The 24616-nt window shown below is 41.4% G+C and overlaps 1 protein-coding gene across 2 annotated transcripts in view; it reads left to right on the top strand.

Moving 5' to 3' along the window:
* The window catches only part of Oga (O-GlcNAcase), a 37149-nt gene extending 12839 nt beyond the window's left edge, over positions 1-24310 (top strand). For both annotated transcript variants that reach the window (XM_021649955.2, XM_060390541.1), the window contains 9 exons: positions 6142-6300; positions 8041-8654; positions 9866-10040; positions 13181-13266; positions 14236-14340; positions 16332-16417; positions 16687-16879; positions 19740-19899; positions 22279-24310. In XM_021649955.2, the coding sequence (XP_021505630.1) occupies positions 6142-6300; positions 8041-8654; positions 9866-10040; positions 13181-13266; positions 14236-14340; positions 16332-16417; positions 16687-16879; positions 19740-19899; positions 22279-22415 (1715 nt within the window). In that variant the 3' untranslated portion in view covers positions 22416-24310. The remainder of the gene's footprint in view (positions 1-6141; positions 6301-8040; positions 8655-9865; positions 10041-13180; positions 13267-14235; positions 14341-16331; positions 16418-16686; positions 16880-19739; positions 19900-22278) is intronic.
* The last annotated feature ends 306 nt before the right edge of the window (positions 24311-24616 follow it).

The raw sequence follows: 24616 nt of genomic DNA, 5'->3' as shown, positions 1-24616 counted from the left end.
CCGAAGTCCTGGCTTCCTTTCCTGCCCAGCTATTGGTTGTTCAGCTCTTTATTTAACCAATCAGAAGATGATGGAGAACAATATTTACAAAATACTAAGGCAGGAGATAATTCACAATAATGACAATAGCAAAGTCCAGCCTGTGATCAGATCTCTGCACAGAAATCAGCATCTGAATACCCAGTGCATAAAGACATCACTCCCAACATCTCATCCTGTTTTGTCCAGTAACTGCCCTTTCTCTAACGTCAATAAACTATGTATAATAAGAACAAGAAGAACTTGAAAACCATCAAGTAAGAATTAAATTCACAATGTCCAGACTATTTACCATCTATCCTATCTTGGTGAGTTCAAAGTTCTGTGCTTAAAAACTTTTCTGTCACAACTTGCATTGATCAACTAAAAAATATTTTCTTAGTCCTAAATCATTTTCTTAGATCCCTTACAACTTAAGCTTAAAAAACCAAAACAAACAAACAAACAAACAAACAAACAAAAAACAGCTTAAGCTTAATTGTGAGACTATAACTGTGTAATCTTCAACCCCATTAGAGATTAAGAAGAGGAAGTGGAAGTGGAGAGCAGGCAGCTTTGGAAACTATAGAAATGACAGTTGGCTGTCTGGACAGTCACCCCAGGTTCCTCTGCAGTGTTAGAGCCTCATCTTCAGTTTTCTGGCCCAGTATAACAGACTCTTGTGAAGCAGGAAGTATAAAGGACTGGACAGCATGTTGTCAGTAGTTGAGTCAAGCTGTTTATTTGCTCGGCGGCTAGCTTTGCCACGTTTGAAGCTAACCCCTTGTGGAGGTTCTTCAGTGCCCGTCATCATCTCTGAAGTAGTATGTGGTGCTGCCAGGAGCAGACATTTCTCACTGTCCTGAAAAGCCTTATGTTAATGAACTTCAGGTGTCATGTTCTGAAGGTCTCTGCAGCGCTTGAAGACCATCTGTAGTTAATCTGAATGGGCAAAGAGCTTGTTTCTAGCCACTTACTGTCTGATTAACCGGAGAACAAGTAAAGCTTGTTTCTGCTAATTAACTAAACTAGTACCTAACAGTACCACAAGTTTAACTGACTACTCACTTGTATGTCGTAATGATCCTAAATAGTCTGTAATAGTAGCTTTTTTGTTTTGTTTTTCAAGACAGGCTTTCTCTGTGTAGCCTTGGCTGTCTTGGACTCTGTAGATCAGGCTGTCCTGGAATTCATAGAGGTCCACCTACCTCTGCCTCCAAGAGTGCTGGGATTACAGGCACTGTGTTTCAGTGTGCCTAGCTATAATAGTAGCTTTTAAAAGGACTAGAACTTCACATTGCATTTTTACATGAGTTGTGTAGGTACAATACCTTAAACAAGTTGAAAGATATAAACAGTATGTTCTAATAAAATATACCCTTAAATTTGTATCAATATACAAAATCCATAAAATATTTGGCTTGTTGAATGCTCTTTAGTTTAAGAGTAGATTCAATAATCTACTATTCCTATATCCTTTCTTCCCCCTTTTTTTTTCTTTTAAAAGATTTATGTCGTGTATATACAGTGCCCACAAGAGGGCACCAGATCTCATAGATGGTTATGATCCACCATGTGGTTGCTGGAAATTGAATTCAGGACCTCTGTAAGAACAGCCAGCCAGGCCCCCCCCCATATTTTTGTTTGTTTGTTTGTCTTCTCAAGATTTATTTATTGTGTATATACAGTCTTCGGTCTGCGCACCAGATCTCATTATAGATGGGTGGGAGCCACCTTGGTTGCTGGGAATTAAACTTTGGACCTCTTAAAGAGTAGCCATTGTTAACCTCTTAGCTATCTCTCCAGCCCTAGCCTACAAGATTTATTGCCTATGCAGAGACATTTTCATGTTTCAGCCAGTCTCCTAGCTGTTCCCATCTAGAGGGATCAGCATTTATGTGACCTGTTTTGTTCTTGATTTCTTCATGTCTGCAGCCAAGATTTTCAGGAGGCCTCTCCAATTCAGATCTAATCTTCATTAATTAATTAATAAATTAAATTAGTAATAAATTATTATTAACAAAAATATTTTTAAATTTATTAGAAATTAAAATTATTAATAAATTAATTTAATTAATTTTGGAAGTATCGAAAGCTTTTTTTCTTCTGTTGAAACAAAGGAAAACCTCTCCCCAATACAACACATTTTCTGCCTTCTATTCTGAAGTGTCCTTAAAATAAATAGGCTGCTTTAGTTCAGTTTTGTTTTGTTTTGTTTTTTTCCTCCATAATTCAGTGTTTTTCAGCAGCTGCAGGTTTTTTGCTCATTAGCATTAAAGAATTAAAGTTAATAAAGCACTATATAATTTCTCTCTGGGGTCTTTGTTACCCCTTTGTGTTTATTAAGCATCTCTTAAAGTATGACTAGGTCTCTCTACAACTGCTTGTACTGTAGGATGGTAAGATACATCTGTAACGTTTTCCATGGATTTTTAAAAGATTTATTCATTTTTACAGTGTTCTGCAGGCATATATGCCTACATGCCAGAAGAGGGCACCACATCTCACTATAGATGGTTATGAGCCACCATGTGATTGCTGGCAATTGAACTCAGGACCTCTAGAAGCCAGTGCTCTTAATCTTTGAGTCATCTCTCCAGCCCCATTTTTTATGTCTAAACAATTGTTGCATTTTACTAGATATGTATGCTAGAGCATTATCAGTTTCAATGTAAAAAGGCATCTTTAAGATAGTCATCATCTCTACTATACGTCCAGTTTCAAAATCATCCTTTCAGAATTCAAGGCAAAGAGCCCATTGGAATTCTGAGTATTTATCTTAATGGTATGGTCACATATTTTAATTTTTCAAACTCTGCAAAATGAACACATGAGCTATTGTATGACATTGCTCAAAGATGACATTATTAAACAATCTATATTCTTAACTGAGCATCCTTTATCTTGCAACTGTTCATTAAGAGAAATAGAATATACTCTAATTGTGATCATTCATAGTGTAAGCCTCCATCCAGCATCTCAAGGGATTGCCATTCTGCCGTTTCCTTAAGCTTTTGTGGATTTCTCTCATCTGGAACTTCCTTTTTGCTGTTGTTGTAGGCTTTAGATTAGAAAATCCTTTTCCAGAAGAAAGAATCTTCAGAGGAATCTAATCTCTTACATATTGCCTCCACTCTAGCATTTAATTTTTTTCAGTCTTCTCTAAGTCTACTTTCTTATCTTTTTAAATGAGAATTTATAAAACCGCAATTACTGAAAGTACAAAAGTATCTTTGCTGGTAATCGAACAGAATTATACAGATCCAAGTGTCCTTTGTTACGTATTCTCCATTAAAAAAATTTTTTTTTCTTGGTGTGTTGGAGGGGAGTTCAAGACAGGGTTTCTCTGTGTCACCTTGGCTGTTTTCTGGACTAGCTTTGTCGACCAGGCTGGCCTTGACCCCATAGTGATCCGGCTGCCTCTGCCTCCCTGAGTGCTGGAGTCCAGGTGTGTACTACCACACTTGATTGTAGTCTCCTTTTTTTTTTTTTTTTAAGATTTATTTATTATTTATACATTATTCTGCCTGCATGTACATGCCAGAAGAGGGCACAGGATCTCATCATAGATGGCTATGAGCCAGCCTGTGGTTGCTGGGAATTGAACTCAGGACCTTTGGTAGAACAGCCAGTGCTCTTAACCTCTGAGCCATCTCTCCAGCCCTGTAGTCTCCTTTTTTTTTTTTTAACACAGAAAATACTTTTATTCTCTCAAACTCTCCTCTTTCTTTCATTTCTTCTTCCTTTCTTTGGAGACTTTATTTTTCTATGTGCATTTATTTAACTCTTTTTATCGCTTTTTAACTTAATATGTCTTTCTGCATTTATTTTCCTCCAAACTCCCTTAGGTAGCTTATTCTTTTAAATTTACTTAACTCTCTTTGTGTACTTTATTACCTTAATTTCTTTCTGATTTTTTTTTTAATACCAAGTTTCTTTTTTTTTTATAGCACTTACGCATAATTCCAAACATACCTGAGTAGAGGCTTGGATTCCTTGTGTTGTCTCTAGTGCTTCCTGTGCTGTTTAGCTTGACACTTGGCAGTGGCTGGCCCCACCCCCTCGGGTCAGTCAGCCCTCTGCTGGCTACAGCATTCTGTCTGGTGGTGCAGCAGCAGTGCTCCCTAGGTTGGTTTGTGTTCCCAAGGCCCGCCACCCTGGGCTGGGTCACCACTGCTGAGCTCTGCTTGAGCCAGACCTCACATGGGCACGCAGCAGCTGGGAGCTGCTTCTCATGCAGCCGCTGCCGGTGCGCATGGTGCATGGCGTGATCCTTACAGGACTAGTTCAGCCAGTAGAGCTGCACGGGTGAGCCCAGGGCCACACCCATCCCCTAAGCCAGCCCCCCCCAGCTGTCCGCCCGCTTCTGTGGCCAGCTAGACCTCAGCTGTTCCCGTTCACGGAGCAGTCTGCCTGTTGCCATAATGTGGCGTCAGGGAGTGCTTGTTTGAGCCTTCCAGCTTGGGACCGCTCTCAGGCTCTAAGCTTGGATTTCTAGTCCCATGTTGAACACCAGAATGCAAACTGTATGGTTTTTTATGCCCACCCTTGCTCTGAATAATGACATGGAGACTTACATAAGACAATACTGTCCTGGCCCGTGTCCCACCACATGGCTTGTTACCTGCCATCTTAGTCTGGTGTGGGCACCTGCTTCTTCATCCCTGTCCAGATGGCAACTCCCTTGTTCTGGTCCCTCACCGGAGACCCTCTTCCTGGGCTTTGGAGGTCCTGCCTTTCTTTCCTGCCCAGCTATTGATTGTCCAGCTCTTTATTTAACCAATCATAAAGCGATGGAGAACAAACAGTATTACAAAATACTAAGGAAGGAGATGCTTCATAATAGTGATGATACCAAAGTCCAGCCTGTAATCAGATCCCTGTTGGCATGGTAGTCAGCGTTTGCGTACACCAGTGCGCAAAGACGTCACTGTAACATTCGGCAGGTGTTTGAGCTGAGTCACGTGTAAGCACAGTTGCTGCATATAAAGGGTCATGGCCGTGGGAGAGTTTGGTCATGAAGATTTTGAAGTTAGAGCAGGCAAGAGCTATCTTAGTGGGTTAAAAGGTGCCAGGTGTGTGAGCCTAGTAATGCAAAGTTCAGTGTATGGAGTCCACATAATGAAGGAATGGGCTCCATTACGTTATCCTCTGATGTGCATATGTGTGCCAAGGCATTCGTGCCCCACAGGCATACCGTGGGCACAATATAATGATAAATATAAATTTTGAAGTTAGTCTGAAACAGGTTATTGATGAAGTTTGGGATGGCGTGCTTTATGTCATGATACGTGGTGGTACATAGCTGTAGTCTCCTGTGCCCCTGCTTCCGGCGTTTTTAATGAATTGAGTCCTTTCATGGCTTGGTCATTGCTGCTTTTACCAATAAAAGACACAGTCAGGAGAATAGTCTTCATTCCTTCTGCATGTGTGGCATGTAACTCCTACAGTCTTCTAAAACAGAGCATGATAGAACACTAAGTGTAAGATTAGATTAGCCAAACTCAAATGTGCAGGGAAATAAGGAGAGCTAGGCTACTGTTTCTGAATGTGCAGCTGACAAGTTCAGTGTTAACCTTCTGTTCCTAGTTCTGTCTGTCCTGACTCAGAACTTTATGACTTTATGCTTAGTCATTGGCGCACATCTTTAGTCCCAGCACTTAGAGGAGGAGGCAGGTGGGTATCTATGAGCCCAGCCTGATCTACAGAGTTTCAGGGATAGTGGTGAGACCCCACTTAATGAGACCCCATCTCAAAGGATGAAGAAAGAAAAGACTGCCCGGAAGTAGACTGTGGAGCCCTCTTCTGAATAGTGATTCATGTTAATGAAGTTGTGCCTGAAGAATCCAAGTGTGTGTTCTTTATGCAAGGGATGGTCTGATGTATTTAATTGTCCTTGCCGTGTCGCTGTTGGTATTGGGTGGACATTTATGACCAACTTTCCCAGTGGTTCTAACAGACTTCCTGTAATGAGCAGGTGGGTGACTTTCTAGATGGTTAGTGGAGTATCTGGTGTTTTATGCTTGAGGCGTTTTGTTTTGATACTTTAACAAGTGAACTTTATACATTTTGACGTGACAGGAGGCTTTGCTAATAACTCTTTTTTATGCTTTTCCCCTGTAGCTGACAGTGAAGACAGTACTGTATCAATACAGATAAAGTTAGAGAACGAAGGCAGTGATGAAGATATTGAAACAGATGTACTCTACAGTCCACAAATGGCTTTAAAGCTGGCTTTAACAGAATGGTTGCAGGAGTTTGGCGTACCTCATCAGTACAGCAGTGAGTTGGGCTGGGTGGTGCTACTGGGGATTGAAGCCAGAGTCTCATGCATTTAAGTATATCCTAATCCACCAACTTTTATTTTATGTTTTATTTTGGAATTCTAAATTTGTTTGTGTGTGTATATGAATGATTGTGTGGGTCCTCATTTGCCTGTGTTATGTGGGTACCAGAGGTCAGTCATGATGTCATTCCTCAGAAACCATCCACCCTTTTTTTTTTTTTTTTTTTGAGCTTAAACTTTGGTTTGGTTTATTTTGTTTTGAGACAGGGTTTCTCTGTATAGCCCTGGCTGGCCTGGAATTCACTCTGTAGACCAGGCTGGCCTCCAATTCAGATATTAAGCTTTTATAAGGAGATTGAATTCATAAGGAGATGAGTCACAAAAGTATAGTCATGCCCCTTGCTTTAGATCTACTCAGCAAAATGTAATTGAGAGTTTTTTTGTTTTTTTTTGTTTTTCTTTTTTTAACTGGCATGTATCCCAGGTTGGGCTTAGAACTTAGAACTTGCTGTGTAGGTAGGGATGTCCTTGAGCTCCTTCCTGGGCCTCCTCCCTTGTTTCCCAAGTGCTGGGGTTTTTTAAGGCATGTGCTACTATGCCTGGCTTTTTAAAAAATTACTATTATAGTTTATTTTTGTCTTATATACATTGGTGTTTTGTTGGCATGTATGTCATTGTGAGGGTGTGATAGCTTGTAGAGTTACAGACAGTTCTGAACTGCCATGCGGGTGCTGGGAATTGAACCCAGGCCCTCTGAAGAACAGTCAGTGCTCTTAACTGCTGAGCCATCTCTCCAGCCCTTAAAAAATTATTTTGTGTGTATGGGTGTTCTGCTTGCACGTATGTCTGCACCATGCGTGTGCAGTGCCAGAGCACCCAGTTTTCTTAACTGCTAACTTTTTGTGAGACAAGGTTTTGATTTTGTTATGTGGCCCTATTTGGCCTTTAACAGTGCTCCTGCCTCAGCCTTTCAAGTGCTAGAAATGACACAGGTGTTTGCACTGTGCCTTGCAAGAGTGAATAAGCTTTGGCATAGTAGTCAAGAGCACTTCCTTGCAGAGGTTCGTACACACAGGTAAACTTACAATCATCTGTAACTCCAGTTTGAGGAGATCTGATACCCTTTCCTGGCCTCTGGCACCAGGCATACACATGGTACATATACATACACACACACACACACACACACACACACACACACGTGTGCGTAGGTGCTTGCACTTGAATGTGCGCTATCGGCATTGGATTACCTAGAGCTGTGGTTACAGGTAGTTGTCGGCTGCCTGATGTGAGTGCTGGGAACTGAACTCAGGTTCTGCAAAAACTGCACACATTTTTCTTGAAACTTGCTATGTAGACGTGGCTAACCTCGAACTAAGGAGATCCGCCTCTGCCTCCTGCGTGCGGCTGTTAAGATGTCCTACCGTGCCTGTCTGCAGTGAGCAGAGGGGCTTGTCAGCGTACCCCTTCTCAGAGAGCTGTTTATAAGTTTATTGATTGCCATGTGCATACACAGGCATGTATGCAGTGTAGTACAGTTTTCAAGAGTCGCTTCTTTTCATGTCAGTCCTGAGGATCAAACTCACGTTATCCGCGGCCGATGGCAAATGCAAGTGAGTGTCTTAACCCATTGAACTCTCCAGGCCTCACGGAAAAAAGCATTTCTTAAAGTCTGATAAGTCTCATTTGTTTTGTTTCTAATTTTGATTGCCTTTGATTCTCCTTTCTCTTGGTAGGTAGGCAAGTTGCGCACAGTGGCGCTAAGGCAAGTGTGGTTGACGGCACCCCGTTGGTTGCAGCGCCCTCTTTAAATGCCACAACTGTAGTTACAACAGTTTACCAGGAGCCCATTATGAGCCAGGGAGCAGCTCTGGGTGGTGAACCTTCAGCTCTGACCAAGGAAGAAGAAAAGAAACAGCCTGATGAGGAACCCATGGACATGGTAGTAGAAAAGCAAGAAGACTCGGAGCACAAGAGCGACAATCAAATACTGACTGAGATTGTTGAAGCTAAGATGGCAGAGGAATTGAAACCAATGGACACTGATAAGGAGAGCATAGCTGAGTCAAAATCCCCAGAGATGTCTATGCAGGAAGATTGCATCAATGATATTGCTCCTATGCAGACTGATGAACAAACAAACAAGGAGCAGTTTGTGCCGGGTCCAAATGAAAAGCCTTTGTACACTGCAGAACCAGTGACTCTAGAGGACTTGCAGTTACTTGCTGACCTCTTCTACCTTCCTTATGAGCATGGACCCAAAGGAGCCCAGATGTTACGGGAATTCCAGTGGCTTCGAGCAAACAGTAGTGTTGTCAGTGTCAATTGCAAAGGGAAAGATTCCGAAAAAGTGAGTATGCTCTTTGCCTTCACTGACTCCTACCTGGTCCTAGGAATGTGGACTATTTGTTTATAGTGCCTTAAAGTTTTTTTAAAAAGTGTTTTTTTGTTTTTGATATTTCAAGATAGAGTTTTTCTTTGTAGCCCTGGCTGTCCTGACCCTCACAGAGATCCACCTGCCTCTGCCTTCAAGTGGTGGGATTAATGGCGTGGGCCATCACTTCTGGGCTTTAAAGTTTATTTGTAATTAAGTATTGGTATGGGTGCCTCTTCTACCCCAAAACAGACACATGATACAGGTTCCCACAAAGCCAGAGGCATTGGATTCCTTGGAGCTAGAGTGAGAACTGATGGTGAGCCACCTAATGTGGGTTGCTGGGTTTGAGACAGATTCTCACGTAGTTCCAGCTCACTGCCTAATAGCTCAGCTTTCCTGGTGTTGGGATTGTTTGAAACGCCAGACCTGCTCCAAAGAAGCATCTGTTTATACCTGTGCGGTGGTTCGTATCTGCAGTTCTAGCACTTAAATGATTAAATGATGGAAGCAGGAGGATCCACTTCAAGGTTGTTCTCTATTACAGCATGAGTTTGACCATCCTGATTGTTTTTAATTTTATATTTATGAGTATTTTTTAAAGATTTATTATCTATACAACATTCTGCCTGCACACCAGATCTTACTATGGATGGTTCTGAGCCACCATGTGGTTGATTGGGAATTGAACTCAGGACCTTCGGAAGAACAGCCAGTGTTCTTAACCTCTGAGCCATCTCTCCAGCCCCTATAATATTTTTATGAATGTATGTATGTGCACCACGTTTGTGCCTGGTACCTGAGACCAGAAGATGTTATCACATTCCCTGGAACTGGGTTTGTGGGTATTTGTGAGGCCACCATGTGGGTACCAGGGAAAATAGAGTCCCCTGCAAGAGCAACAAGTGTGCCAACCTGCTGGGCCATTCTCTGCACCCTTGAGAGTCTTAAATGGGTACAGTGGTAACCAGTGTAAACTTGACCATATTTTAGAGTATGTTCTTTAAAACGGAGTTTTCTACATCTGGTGCCTTTTCTTCATTAGTTTGACTTTCTAGTTAGAACCAAGGATTCACTAGTGTTTAAGAATAATTGCCTGTGCCTGGTAAACAGCTCAGTAACTCTTGAATCATTTTGCTAAACTTAAAATTTTGGGTCATTTCATTTTTCTTTTTAATTCTGCATAGATTGAAGAATGGCGGTCACGAGCAGCCAAGTTTGAGGAGATGTGTACATTGGTGATGGGGATGTTCACTCGGCTCTCCAACTGTGCTAACAGGACAATCCTTTATGACATGTACTCGTATGTGTGGGACATCAAGAGCATAATGTCTATGGTGAAGTCTTTTGTACAGTGGTTAGGTAGGTGCACCGCAGTGACCTTCTCCTCATTCATGCATACTGTTCTTAAAAAATTATCCCAGAGGGAGAAAGCCATTCAGAGAATTGGCAAATTTACATGTTTTTTAGTTCTTTGCTTAGATTTTTCTCATAGGTGAACATAGTTGAAAAACTTGAAAGTCATAGTAATTTTGTTGAATGTGTTAAGTTTTCTCCCTTGGGCTAATTCCATAAAGACCTTGAAAATATGTTAGACAATCCTGACTTTAACATGCTCTGACTGAATGCTTCCTGGATGGAACTCTGAATCCTACATTGACCTGATTTGGAGATGAGACTCTATGAAACGTGACTCTGTAAGCTTTCTGCTGCTTGCTGTGTCTTGGTAACATTAGTGCTGTGTTTAATAGAACAACTGCTGAAATTACCCAGGGGCTTGGCCAGAGGAAGCTGCCCTCCCAGCCCTGTGCGCATGCGAGCTTTAGTGGAAGGAAGGCTATTCTGGTGCTACTTGGTATTACTTCCTGTGGCTGTTTCCTTATCCCTCTATCAAGTAACCGATTTTAGCATGGGATGGAAATTACAGTCCCCTATAAACTGCTTCATCCAGTGGACTTTTGTTTGCCTCTTTTTTTTATCTTTTTGAAATTCCCAAACTTGGTAAAAAAGCACCAGCATGGCCAAGTTTCTCCAGGGACCTCGTTTCATTTCCAGGTTTCAGTGCAATGGATTTACAGCACGCAGCAGGCAGCAAAGCTAACTGAGATGTCAGTTTTCATAGTAGGCACAAATACTGTGATGGGGTTTCATGCTCTAAGTTGTGAAATAAATGATCTGAAATGCAGTCAGCTCCTTAGAAGTCACATTTCTAGTTCTATACCCATGTGGCTTTAGGCTCTTAAATATTAAAAAGGAAGAATCTCTGCTTACTGATTTAAAAATATAGAAAGAACTACTTTGTGTCCCTGTATCTATTTGGACAGGAGCCCTAATAAAAGAGCTCTATCTAAGATACCTATTGAGGGTGGGAGACATCTCTTTTTTTAGGCTCAGTGGGGAAAACATCTGTATTGATTGTTGGGTGATACAGCACTTGCCTTCCAGGCTTCTTGCCAAGGAGTTCTTAACCCTTACAGAAATCTGCATTGTAAGTTTCTAAGGCCCCTAGGGATTTTGAACCTGAAATTCAGACTTTTGAGCTTGAGAAATATTACCTAATTATATTTGAGCTTTAAATCCTCAGTATCACCACCCTTCAAATTCAAGAATTACTGAAAGTTAAATTTTATTATATCCAGCATTGTTTCCCCTCTTAAGCTATCTCTGCGTTAGGCAACAGTGAGGGTGATTTGTTCAGTTTGCACAGTCTCAAGGTCAGAACGTTGTAGTTTAAACAACTACCCTCACACCTCTATAGCTATTCAGATGCCTGTGACAGGGAGAGTGTCTTCCTGACCAGTTGCAGGGGCTCCTTAGAGTGCTTTGTTTCTTCCTCTCTCCGGTCCAGCTGGCATTCAGTCCTTTAAAGAATGTGGCTCTGCAGTACTTTTGATTACTAACGACTTCTATTATCTTCTTCCCCATTGTGTACAGATGGGAGAACCTCAGCACAAGTGTCTGCTATTGGATGGACAGCGCCAGATGTTCACAGCGCGTCACGATTAATTAGTTTAAGTTGAAAGGCTTTGTCTGTGAGGTAGTTCAGGTAGAAAAAATTAGGGCAGTAGACATGAACTGAAGTCACGTTTGCGCAGCGTCTGAGGCATTAACCGTGTTTTCATTTACGCAGCTCTTCGTACACGCAGCTTTTTACTGTACTAGTTGGAAGTGCTAGTTACGTTGGAGTCTCAAAGTGGAGGGTAGGGGAAATTGGCTGGACTTAACGTTTGAGAAGTATATTGGTTTTGTTTTGTCTTTTTTTGTTTGTTTGTTTTTTGTCTTTTTTTCGTACAGTGTAAATCACTGAATTACAGAATGGGGCACACTTTTGTTGTAGTCTAAATTTTGACCCATTTCGTTTTACAAATACATTTTATGGGTTTGTGTTCCATCTTTTTTCTTTTTTTCTTTTTCTTTTTCTTTTTTTTCTTTTTCTTTTTTTTTTTTTGTGTGTGTGTGTTCTGCTTTTTAAAAAATAAATAACCCTACCCTTAAAACATAACAAACCTAGACATGATCTCTTAATGGGCTGAATTGTCAACAAAAATTTGGTTTGCTTTGGGACTGTCTGACTAGCACACTGTGTCTTGTACTGATGAGACTGTTAACTTGAACAGGAGGTAGAATGCTGTCTTCCAATGGAAAAGAAGTATATTGCGCTGCTATATCTTGTCAGAAAACGAGGCAGGTCATTTCTATTAATTATCTGTTAGTTGTTGGCTTTATTGCCTGTGAGGTTGGCTGAGTGATGACCTTAGAAACTGGTAGCTGGGCCTCAAAGTCTCCTGTTTGGTGCCCATATTTATCACACTGCAACTGTTCTATCATATGGTTAGAACATATATTGTCAATACTCTTAAGAAAAGTGTGTTTATCTCTGGACAAATTAGAAAATATAATTGGCTCTGTAGTTCTCAGATCTTGTAAGACTGGTATTCTAACTGGCAGTGTCTGAATTTAGATTGTCTTTGTTCTCAAAAAAACAAATTTTGTATTGTTTCATTTTTATCAGCAGTACTCTGCTCACCTTAAGTTTTCTGACAAGATTAACCCCATTCCTTTTTCTGTACCCTTCCTCAAAGTGTACAATGTGACTTCAGACAGGTTAGTTTAGTTCCTTCGTGGGCTGTGATAATAAAAATGTCTCTGTCTCATTTATTTCGGTTTATAGTTACAAAATTGCATGATAGATAAGCAGCTATCTTGATTTATTGCTGAATGTAGAATAGGAATGCAGGAACTTTTACCTGAATAACATAATTATTCCTTCCATAACTAAAGTGCAGTACTGACAATAGTGGTTTTCATTACCCGGAGGAAGGAATAGAAGTGTTGAAATGCCATTATAAACTTAAAGATAATTATTATCACAGCCTTGCCTTGAAACCCTGGATTAGTACTTTTAGAGAGCTATTTCCAGTGTGTTTTAGTTTGTTGGACATTTGAGACCCCAGGAAATCCCCTTTCTCGTAACGTTCTCCGCTTGGATCTGATCTCAACAGGGTGTCGTAGTCATTCTTCAGCACAGTTCTTAATTGGAGACCAAGAACCCTGGGCCTTTAGAGGTGGTCTAGCAGGAGAGTTCCAGGTATCAATATGAATTCACAACTGAATTGACATTTTTCTTTGTTTTATGAGAAACCTTATGTTGCGCATCAGATGGCTGGAAGGATTGGTCTGCCGAAGGCTTTCTAGTCCCAAATTCAATTTAGTTACATAGCTGGATTTTACATCAAATTTTCCTCCTCTTTCACAGTAATTTCTGAAGGAGATGCTGTCAATCCCCCCGCGCCTGCGAAGCGCAAGCGGCTCTAGGTATACACTTCACATTGTTTCTTTGCAGGTCGCACAGCATTTAAATCTGCGCCCGCAATGCACAATGCGCGCATGCTTGTCTGCCAGAGGAAACTCCATGAGCAAAAAAAGATGGCTGATTATGCAAGTAAATGATGAAGGGCTTAAAGGGCAGTTCCTTGGTTAATAAATACTATATACTTTAAAAAACAAAAAACAAAAAAAACTTCTCTGCCAGTGGCAGTCTGAACAAAATATGAAGTGTTCTTGCTGTTGGAATTTGTTCATGGATTTTTCAGGTGCTCTGCTTTTCTCCCCCCAACAGGTGCTCTGCTGCGCACAGCAAACTGAAGCGCATTGCTTTGGGGATAAAGCGTCTCCTGGACAGATAACCCTCTTCAGACCAAACCTCTCCTCCTGACATTCTGTTCTGCCATCTTGTAGAAAGATGGTTCATTTAAGATTGGTTTTTAAACATATGTATGTCATAATTGGAGTAGTTTTTTTGTTTTGTTTTGTTTTGATTATAAAATTAAATTTCTATTAATATGCCATTAAAGCTGTGTAAGTCAGTTTGGGTAGTTTCTATTCTGAACGCCCCTCCCCCAGGAGAGGTATTGTATTAGTAAGGTGTAGTGCACCCTCTTCTTTAGGCCTGCCTGCAGCAGCCAGTTAATGTTAAGTTGGCAATCTGCAGTGCACACTCAGTGAAAGAAACATGTCTTCTCGACACTAATCTGTCTCCCTTTGTTTCTTCCTACAGCGTTTGCTGCCAATTGATGGGGCAAATGATCTCTTTTTTCAACCACCCCCACTGACTCCTACCTCCAAAGTTTATACTATCAGACCTTATTTCCCTAAAGATGAGGTAATTTTCCGCTTATCAACTCGGTATATAGTTTATGTTCACATCCACAGCTTTTATTTGAACTAGATGAAGAATTGCTTCCGTGTTTTAAATTACTGTTCTTTTGTTTGTTTGTTTGGGGGGTTAAGGTTCAGACTCAGAGCTGCCACTGAGTTTCTGTCCTATGTTAATCAGCCTTTTTTTAGACCCTGTCCAAAAAAGTTAAAAAAATAAAAAGGTCAGGCAAGCAAGCAGAGGCTGTTTTGGTTGTGGATTCAGTTTACGGGCAGCTCCATCACTGTGTGTCACCACATCGTGGTGCAGTGGCAGAACAGAACGCACGAAGCTGCTCATGCCAGTTAACTGCACCCTTCCAAATATGCCCTGCTCTTTCCAGCAGGGCCTCACCTCCTAGGTTTTCCACTGTCTTCTAGCGTCCTGGCAGCTGAGTGTCAAGCTGTAAACACTTGTCTCTTTGTGGGGAGAGGGGGATTCCAGGTCAAAATTGTAACTAAACTCCCAGCCCTTAAGACACCCTGAGGTTGAAGACGTTAACTGAAATAATGACTCCTGAACTACAACACTGAGAGGTAAATTTAGGGAAAATCTGAGGAGGAGCCCAAAGCATTTACCTCCTTTAGAACTTTTAATAACTTGAGTCTTTTAATTCTTTCCTTTAAAAAGTCAAAATGCAGCCAGACACGTTGGCAAATGCCTTTAATCACAGTACTTGAGAGGCAAGTTCAAAGCCAACCAAAGCTCCTTGTTGAGACCCTGTCTAAAAAAGAAAGTTTGGACTGGAGAGATGGCTTATTAGTTAAGCACAGTTGCTGCTCTTGCAGAGAGTCAATTCCCAGCACCTATGGCAACACACAACTGACCAACCCCAGTCCAGGGGATCCAGCAGAGCCTTCTCGTGGTCTGTGGGCTCCTGCACACACATGGTACACATATACTCAATCCCTGGCATTTGGGGAGGTAGAGAAGTATCCATTTCAAAAGTCAGATGACAGCTGGGTTTTGGGGCACAAGGTTGTAATCCTGACACTTGATGTTGAGGCAGAAGAATTGGTGCAAGTTCAAGGCCAGCTTGAGCCTTTTGTGAGTTCTAGGACAACCTGAGGTATGGTATGAGACCCTGTCTTTAAATAAAGTTCAGTAAATAAGTAAAATGCCTAATTCACAGTAGGAATTACAAAAAAAAGAGTGTCCTAATTATGTGTTATCCTTGACTGATTTTTTTCCTCTTGTATGTCCTTTAATTTTCTGTTGTAAAGTGCTTCCTGGCTGTTGACACTCAGTGTTTTAGAGAAAGTTAGGAAGTCTGTTTAAAGACAGCAACATGTTTAAAGCATTTTGAAACTTGCTGCAAAAAGTGAAAGACTGCCAGGGCCTGTGGCCCTTACATTTGGTCCTAGAACTTGAGTCTGAGACCAGAGGCTCTAGTCTAGGTCAACGTGGGCTCTGGGGGTTCACTGGCCTTTGAGTCCCTGGTCTAGAGAGATGCTCTGATGAAGAGCGTACCCATCCTGTACCTACATGCACATAGCCTGCAAATGGACATGTTTGCCTCGTTTTAGAAGTAAAAAAATTAAAGGTTTCTAGCGAGTTTTCAGTCTTAACTAATGCCCTGCTGTATTTGACTAGTTTTACAGATGTGACCCAATAAATACAATTCTAGTGCTGGGGATCAAATATAGCTTGCATACGCTGCTGAGTGTGTGCTCCTGGGCTACATGCCTAGCCCAATGATATTTAATAAAATGAAGGTTCCCTCAGAGATAATGGTTCTGATAGGCCACACATTTTTTTTCTCTAGACTTGTAATTTTTTTCGGAGACAGTTTGTGATCCAAAGTTGTCTCAAACTCAGTATGTAGCCCATTAAGCAACTAGGCTCTAACCTGCAGTCCTCCGCCTCAGTTTCCTGTGTGCACCACCACAAAGGGCTGCTTACATTCCTCCTTGTTGATCATTTTCATGGTGTGTTGCTTAATGAGATTATGTTTTCAGGCTTCCGTGTACAAGATTTGCAGAGAGATGTATGACGATGGAGTGGGTTTACCCTTTCAAAGTCAGCCTGACCTTATTGGTGACAAGTATGTGATGTCTTTTTGGTTTGGGGAATAGATATTTCTTATAGCAGGTTTTTAGGGTTAAGGGGAGGTGTTGACTGGGAAGATTTTTTAAAATTCCTGTTTAGTCTTAGGTGAGAAAATAAATGTATGTATGAAAATACATGTATTTTCAGTTTCTTTTATCCCAAAGGTGTAGTATTCATAAGTTAATGACATTGGATCTTTTATTACTGAATTCATTTTGTGTTAGTAGTTTACAAGCTCACTCTGGCTTCCTTCCTTCTGAGCAGGTTAGTCGGAGGGCTGCTTTCCCTAAGCCTGGACTACTGTTTCGTCCTAGAAGATGAAGATGGTATTTGTGGATATGCCTTAGGCACTGTAGATGTGACCCCCTTCATTAAAAAATGTAAAATTTCCTGGATTCCCTTCATGCAGGAGAAGTACACCAAGCCAAATGGTGACAAAGAGCTCTCAGAGGCAGAGGTAATACACTGGCGTAGAATCATGTTATGATAATCTGTAAATTTAAGTTGTAAAAATCACCAAGTATGGTGGCATACTCCTTCGGTCTCAGCATTCAGAAGGCAGAGGCAGGTTTGAGGCCAGCCTTGTCTACATCGAGAGTTCCAGGCCAGCCAGAGAGGTGAGGGAAATTCCTTTTTTTTTTTTTTAATAAAATTTTTCAAAGTAAAAATTTATAGTTCTCTTTTTCCCTCTTTTTCCTTTCTCCTTTTTCTCTGTCCCTTTTTTCTCCCCCCCCCCCTTTTTTTTAAGAGTTTATTTATTATGTATACAGTGTTCTGTCTGTCTGTGTGCCTGCAGGTCAGAAGAGGGCATCAGATCTCAGTATAGATGGTTGTGAGCCACCATATGGTTGCTGGGAATTGAACTCAGGACCTTTGGAAGAGCAGGCAATGCTATTAACCTCTAAGCTATCTCTCCAGCCCTTTCTTCTCTTTTTTTCTTTTTCTCTTTTTTCTCTTTCTCTTCCTTCCATCCTTCCTTTCTCTCTGTGTCTTTTTCTTCCTCTTTTTCTCTCACTCGCTACTTGCTTCCTTCCTTTCTGAAAAGCTCATGTAGACCAGGCTGGCCTTTGCCTCCTGAGTGCTAAGACTATAGGTGTGCACCACCATATCCAGCCTGCAGGGCCCTTTTTTTTTTTAACTAGCTTTATTTATTTACTGTTATGCTGGTCAGGGTTGAATTTATGGCGTTTTATTTAATGTGATGCACTCAAAGTCACAATCTTGGTCGTTACTTGTTTTGTTTTTTAATTTTTAAAAAGTTTATGTGTATAGGTGTTTGGCCTACACGTATGCATGTGTGCTAGGTTTGTGCCTGGTGTTCCCTCTGGCCAGCAGATCCATAACTAGAGAGTTATGCTGGGGATCCTCCGGAAAGCAGCAAGAGCTTTTAACTGCTGAGACATCTTGGCAGCACTAATTTCTGCTTTTTTTATTTTTTATTTTTTTGAGACAGGGTCATGTATAGTAAAGGGCAGCCTTGAATTCCTAATCCTCCTCCATCTTACCTCCTAAATGTGTAGGTTGAAGGTAATACCCATCACTTGAGAGCTAATTGTCTTTGTTAACAATCTTAATCCAGTTTGTTTGTTTGTCTGTTTAAACAAACAAATAATCCTATGTAGTGGCTACAGCTGAGTGGTGATTCTAGTATGGGTTTTCACAAGATTGGTTGGAGAATTGATGATAGGGAGACTTGGTGAAGATAGTCTCTTTTTGGAGGTAGGGACATCAGATAGTACCTTGCCAAAGTGGCCCTGGTTATTATTACAGACCCTGGTTGATGGGTGGTTGTCACCAGTCCTGGCAGTTAGTAGATTCTGGGGCAGAAGCAGAAACGATACTAGGCCCTGTGGGGGCTATAGAACCCTGTTAGCACGTGGGGACAGTCTAGGACTGCCAGGGTGATTCTGTTCCCCCTTGTAGCCACTCCACTCAAGGACAGTGGAACATAGGACCAAGACCTCTTGGACAACAGCAGCTGTCTTTCTGGAGCTGCATAAGACCAGCATGACTGTGGACTGAACCCCAGTAGTGACACAGGCTAGAAGGCTGGTTTGTCAGGGCAGTTCTGCTTTTGTGGTGACAAAAATAAGCCACAAAGGAAAAAATCCTTCATCCTTAAGGCATGCTCCCAAAAAAGAAGTCAGCAATTTCAGATTTCTTGATGGGCTAGGGGAACAGGTTTATTTCCTCCAGATAGATCTGCCTGCATGTCCTTGACTAGGCAGCCCAGTTTGACGGGATTCTCTCCTTCTCCTCAACCCTGCAGCTCAACAGCTCCCTGAGAGCGGTGTGGTATCCATGTAGCTAGGTCCTTGGTGGAACCTGCACTAGCATTGCAAGCCTGGGCCCATGTGAATATTTATGTATCTTCTTGGAAGTGGGGTTTTATCATGTTACATTGCCCTGGCTAACCTTGAACTTGTAGACTCAGTATCTTCCTATCCTTCTGAATAGCTGACTCAGATTTTCATTTGGCTTTTAAATTTTAATTAATTTCTTTGTTGTGTTTTGTTTGTTTGTTTGTTTGTTTTTCCAAGACAGGCGCTCACTATGTGACTGGCTGTCCTGGACTCACTCTGTAGACCAGGCTGGCCTTGCACTCACAAGAGATCTTCCTGCCGCTGCCTCCTTAAGCACTTGGGATTACAGGCATATGTGCCACTTCACCTGGCTGAGAACATTTTTTCTGATGTTTTTGTATGTGTCTTGTGTGTGCATGTGTATACCTGTGTGTATGGAGGCCAGGACTGAACAGTGAAGAGTGTCCGCCAGCACTCTCATATTTCTTTCAAAGCAAGGTTGAACATTTTCTCCATAGTTAGAAGCCAGCAAGCCCCAGCAGCCCCGTCTCTAGCCTCTTGAAAGCAAGGTTATAGACAGCTAACCAGATGCCTGGCATCTTTCATGGGTACCGGGATCCTAAACCACAGCCCTCACAATTGTGCAACAAATATTCTTAAGTGCTGATCTGTCAGGCCCCCTAGATGGTCAGTACCTGGTCTTGGGGAGAGGGTGTATGTGTGTCTGTGTCTTTCATTTTTGGAGATGGGGTCTTGCTTGATAATCCCTAGGTAGTCTGGAATTCACTGTGTAGACCAGGCTGGCCTTGAATTCAGATCTGCCTGCCTCCAACTCCTGAGTAGTGCAATTAAAGGTGAGCACCACCATACCTGGCCAAAAGATACACCTTTGGAATTGTAAGCTAATTCATTCTCTCTGAGCTGGAAAAGTTTAATATTGTTTGCCTTTTCCTGAGTTCTGAAATATTGTTAAATAAAAGTAACTTGAAAGTAAAAAGATTCTGTTTATTGCAGAAAATAATGTTGAGTTTCCATGAAGAACAGGAGGTGTTGCCAGAAACTTTCCTTGCCAACTTCCCTTCTCTGATAAAGATGGATATTCACAAAAAAGTCACTGACCCAAGTGTTGCCAAGAGCATGATGGCTTGCCTCCTGTCTTCACTGAAGGCTAATGGTAAGTACAGGTTGTAGGATAGTCTCATTTGCATAAGACTTTTTTTAAATTTTACTTATTTTGTGGGTGCGTGTACATGTGCAAGTCAGGCAAACTTCCGAGCTCTCCTTTTACATGAGGATCTGGAGATCAAACTCAGGTTGGCAGGCTTGGTAGCTGGTCCCTGTAATCTGAGCCATCTCACCAGCCCTGTGTTGTTTTTTTTTTTTAAGTATTTACTTTAGTTTTGGCCTTTTTTGAACAAGGCCTTACAAGTGTCACTCAGGGGCTGGCCTAGAATCCCACAATCTTGTGTTTCAGATTCCTGAGTGCTGAAATTACTCATAGGTTTATGCTACTATTTCTGGGTCTGGCCTTAGAGCTGTATTTTAAGATTGGAAGTAAAAGAAAGTTGGGTCTAGTCACTCACACTTAGAATCCCAGCACTTGAGAAGCTAAGAAACCAGGAGTGTGCTACTCTAGGCCAGCCTGGGCTTCTTCAAACCCTCCATAAAAGCAGGGGTTGGGTTGAGGATGACAGTGACACAAGATGGGGAAGAAGGTTCATTAGGTAAAGCCCTGGTTACACAGAGGCAGGCTGGTAACTTGAATTCAGTTCCCAGAACCCCATTAGGGCGGGAGGTAAGAACTGACTCTCACGTAGTGTGCCATAGCACAGAGGAGAGGTCTTTTAAAAAGGCCTAGTGACCTGAGTTCAGTCTCAGAGTCCTTATAGTAAGTGGTAGAAGAAACTAGCTCTGCAGAGTTGTTCTCTGCCTTCCATATTATGCCATAACATATGCACGCGTGTGCATACACACATACACATATCCCCCCCCCACACACACACTAGTAGTCTTTGTCTTTTTTTTTTTTTTTTTTTCCAGTCACATTGGTATTGGTGTATTTTAGGGGTGGTGAGGGATCTCACTATATTGTTCAGATTGCCTTCAGAATCTTGGGCTGAAGCCATCTTCCTTGTCCTCAAAGAAGCTGGTTCTGTGCCTACTGTGTCGGGCTCACTGCTTATTTACTTTGAGTTCTTACTAGCTTGAGTTCATGTGCATTGATTATTGAAAAAATGCTATTGTTCTTTTATAGCATGAATACTAATTTTGAGCCTCAATTGAATGAAAAATCAACACAGGAGATACTACATTTATTTTGCTCAGAGGCTCATAAATGGTTGAAAATTAAATTCACGTACTAAAGGAACTTTGTGCAACTTTTGTTGGAGTGTAATACCCAAATGGAACCTTCAAAAATGCCTTACTCCACCATTAATGCTGTGGGTGAAAAAATCTGTTTAGGGCAAAATTATGTTTTAGGTTCTAAGAGTCACAGATACTATTTCTTGAATATTTTTAGGCAGCTCTTTAAGATAAAGGCTCAGCTTTGTGGCTACACATAATCCCAGAATTTGAGAAGCTGAGGTAAGAGGATTACAAATTCAGGGCTGGAGAGATGGCTCAGCAGTTAAGAGCACTGTCTGCTCTTCCAGAGGTCCTGAGTTCAATTCCCAGCAACCACAGGGTGGCTCACAACCATCTATAATGCAATCTAATTCCTTCTGGTGTGCATGAAAACAGAGCACTCATATACATAAATAAACCTAAAAAAAAAAAAAACCCAAGCAAGTTCAGGGCTTGCCCAAGCTACATGGTGAGAATCTGTCTCAACAAACTTTCGCCCTTGGCTGGGAGAAAAGTGAGTAGTTTGTCAAGCCATCTTCAGAGCTGTGCAGGCCTGCTGCCGCAGCTCAGTGGTAACTGTAGTGTAGCCAGTGTGACACCTAGCATGCACCCGGCCCTGGGTTCTATCCCTGACACTGCCACCTCAGTAGGTGACGCCACAGAGCTGTTATCTCCAGCCCTTTTGTTGTTGTTGTGGGTTTTTTTGGTTTTGTTTTGTTTTGGTTTTTTTTGAGGCAGGATTTCTCTGTGTAGCCCTGGCTGTCCTGAAACTGAAAATACGCCAGGTGGCCTCCCGGAAATCTGCCTGCCTTGTCTGCTGAGTGCTAGGATTAAGGGTGTGGGGGTAGAATCAAGGCCTTAATCCTAGAATTCTATCACTCACTGTTGACTTAAAGTTAGGTGTGGTGACATGTGTTTAATGCCAACACAGAGGCAGGTGGATGTCTTTGAGTTCAAAGTCAGCCTGCTCTGTTGAGTTCTAGGCCAGCCAGGGCTACACAGTGAGACCCTGTCTCAAAAACAAAAATTTTTTTTTTAAATTGTTGGGCTGGCAATATAGCTTAAGAGTACCCTAGTGCTACAAAAAATTTTAATTAATTGTGATATGAAATTTAGAGATGGATAAAGCTGTTATCTGATTTAAGCATTATGATTCATATCTATATGATATACTTATTCACATTTAAAATATTTGTTTTATTTCTAGGCTCTCGGGGGGCTTTCTGTGAAGTAAGACCAGATGATAAAAGGATTCTGGAATTTTACAGCAAATTAGGCTGTTTTGAAATTGCAAAGATGGAAGGATTTCCAAAGGATGTGGTTATACTTGGTCGAAGCCTGTGACATTTTTTTTTGCACTGTGAACTGTCCAAAAGTCTCTTAACTCCACCTTGTGGTTGGTGGTTGAGGTCTTCACACAGTTCAGTCTCTGGAGCGGCAGCAGATCAGCCAGTTGAATTGGAAACAAAGATGACTGTAAAACTCACCCATCACGTCCTCAGTGCTCACTGGTTGGGAGAAGATAGTCCTGCTGCATACCCTATGTGAAACGAACATGGCGTGCTCCTTTGGGTCTTGTCTTAGGTGTCAGGGCCTCTTCTGTGAGGTTCCTTAGGAAGAGGTTCTTAAATAAATGTAGTCAGCACTATTTTCTGCATCCAGTGTGGTTGCATTTCTCACTGAAGAGTAATGAAGATCACTCTGTCTTCTCCTTGGTGTGCTGGATGCAACGTTTCTGTTCTTTGGAGACATGGCAGGAATGAGAAAGATTTAGTGAGTTTCAACTTGGGGCAATTTTTCTGCTTTCTGTAAAGCTCTGGCCAACTGTCTTCTGTAACTGTTGGTTCAGGCAGTTGTGCTTTGTAGGGACAAATGTGCATTTGTTTGTGGCAAAGGCCTAAACTGACAAACTTGTAAATTTCTTTGTATATAGACTAGCTGTAACCTGACTATTCTTTTTTGTTTACTGTTTTTATATATTATGTTTTGTTTTTTTTTTTCCTTTGAAAATGAAAGGTGTTGGTTTAGGATGGCACTTTCAATAATGTAAACCATGAATGGTAGATTTCCTTTACATTTGTCTTTTTCTTCCTAAGAAGTTTTATTTTTCAAGTGCCTCCCACCTAGGGACAGGCCATGACTATTGGGGGTGTGAGCACCTAACTTCATATGACTCAAATCTGTTGGGAATTGCAGTTACTTCTGGAAATTAACCTTACTAGCAGATCCGCATGTGAAATGTTCTGACCTTGTCAAGTAAGGGTAAGGGGACTGGCAAGTGGTCTTATTTGCCCTTAGAACAGTTGTCATTTAATCTCAAGACCTATTTAGCTACTGGCTTAATTGAATCAGTCTTTAATTCTTGCATGTTTGTATCTATTTTTTAAAAGAATAAGTATATGTTAACCATGAGTATACTTTTTCTTTTAATTAGCGATCCTGAAAACTTCATGTATTTTTAATTTAGATTTGGTGAGTTTAAGGGGTTTGAGCATGAAGCTGGCAGATAGTCTGCAGGATTTTTTCTTCTTTTAAATCATGGCTAGCTAACTAGTAATTTCTTCATAGATTTTTCAACAGTATTTTGTTAATCTTGCTTCCCTCCGGTTTTACATCAGCTTTTGAACTTTGAGCTGAGGGGGTGGGGAGAGAGAGAAAAGGAAACTTGAAACATTTTCTTTTATAGAACTCCTGTGTGAGCTTTTGAGAGTCTTATATTTAGCACTCTAGTGTACCTAGTGGCTTCCACCGGAGGCCCAGGAGTGTGCTTGAAATAAGCCACCTCATCAGGGTAAAAACCGTGATAGGATTTGTTGGAAAACTGAAATCAAGTTTGGTTTTGAAGGCTTGAGGTGAAGGGCAAAATTGTTCTAGATAGATAGTAAGACCGTTCACTGTTCTCAGCTTTCTCTGAATACACCCCAGGCCTTCAGTGGGAATTACAATGCTTTATTTGGAGGATTTCTGAGTCACTTTCATATGGAATCAGGAATTTTAAAGAAGTTGCTTTTTGTTTGACTTTGAGTAATCATTTGGGATGATCTTCTGGACATAACTGAAGCATGTCCAGGTCTATACCGTCATTGCTCTAGGATAAAGTGCTATGCCATCTTCCATGGTTATGAATACTAAGATTGGAACAACATTTCATTGTTTGGATCACAGCTCAGTTCCTGTAGAAAACGAACTGTAAAACTATCTGCAGACCATGCAAGAGGCAAAATAAAACTTGAAGTGAATATGTGTGGTGGTGTACTGCCTTTTCTCTGGTCTCTCCCATCTCTCGATTCCTCAGCTAAAGCAGGCATCCAAAGCTGTTTCTATGTAGGCTGGATTTTGAAGACAGCGCCCTGCCCCACCCCCTTCTCCAGCAAAGATGTAACTTAGGTTTTTCTCAGAAAAGTACATCTGTTTTTAAGTAAGTTGCCTTCTTACTGTAGTTTGTGTGAAGTTGAAGGGTGGACTAGGAAGTGCCTGGGTTGGTCTCCTTTAGTGAGGGCACACTGGTGGGGGGAGGGGGTCGCCGAAGTTAAATGTCAGAGAAA

The sequence above is a fragment of the Meriones unguiculatus genome, chromosome 1 (genome assembly GCF_030254825.1).
Source record: "Meriones unguiculatus strain TT.TT164.6M chromosome 1, Bangor_MerUng_6.1, whole genome shotgun sequence".
Classification (NCBI taxonomy): Eukaryota; Metazoa; Chordata; class Mammalia; order Rodentia; family Muridae; genus Meriones; species Meriones unguiculatus.
The sequence above is the reverse complement of the archived record's forward strand: the minus strand, read 5'-3'. Positions and strand labels throughout refer to the sequence as shown.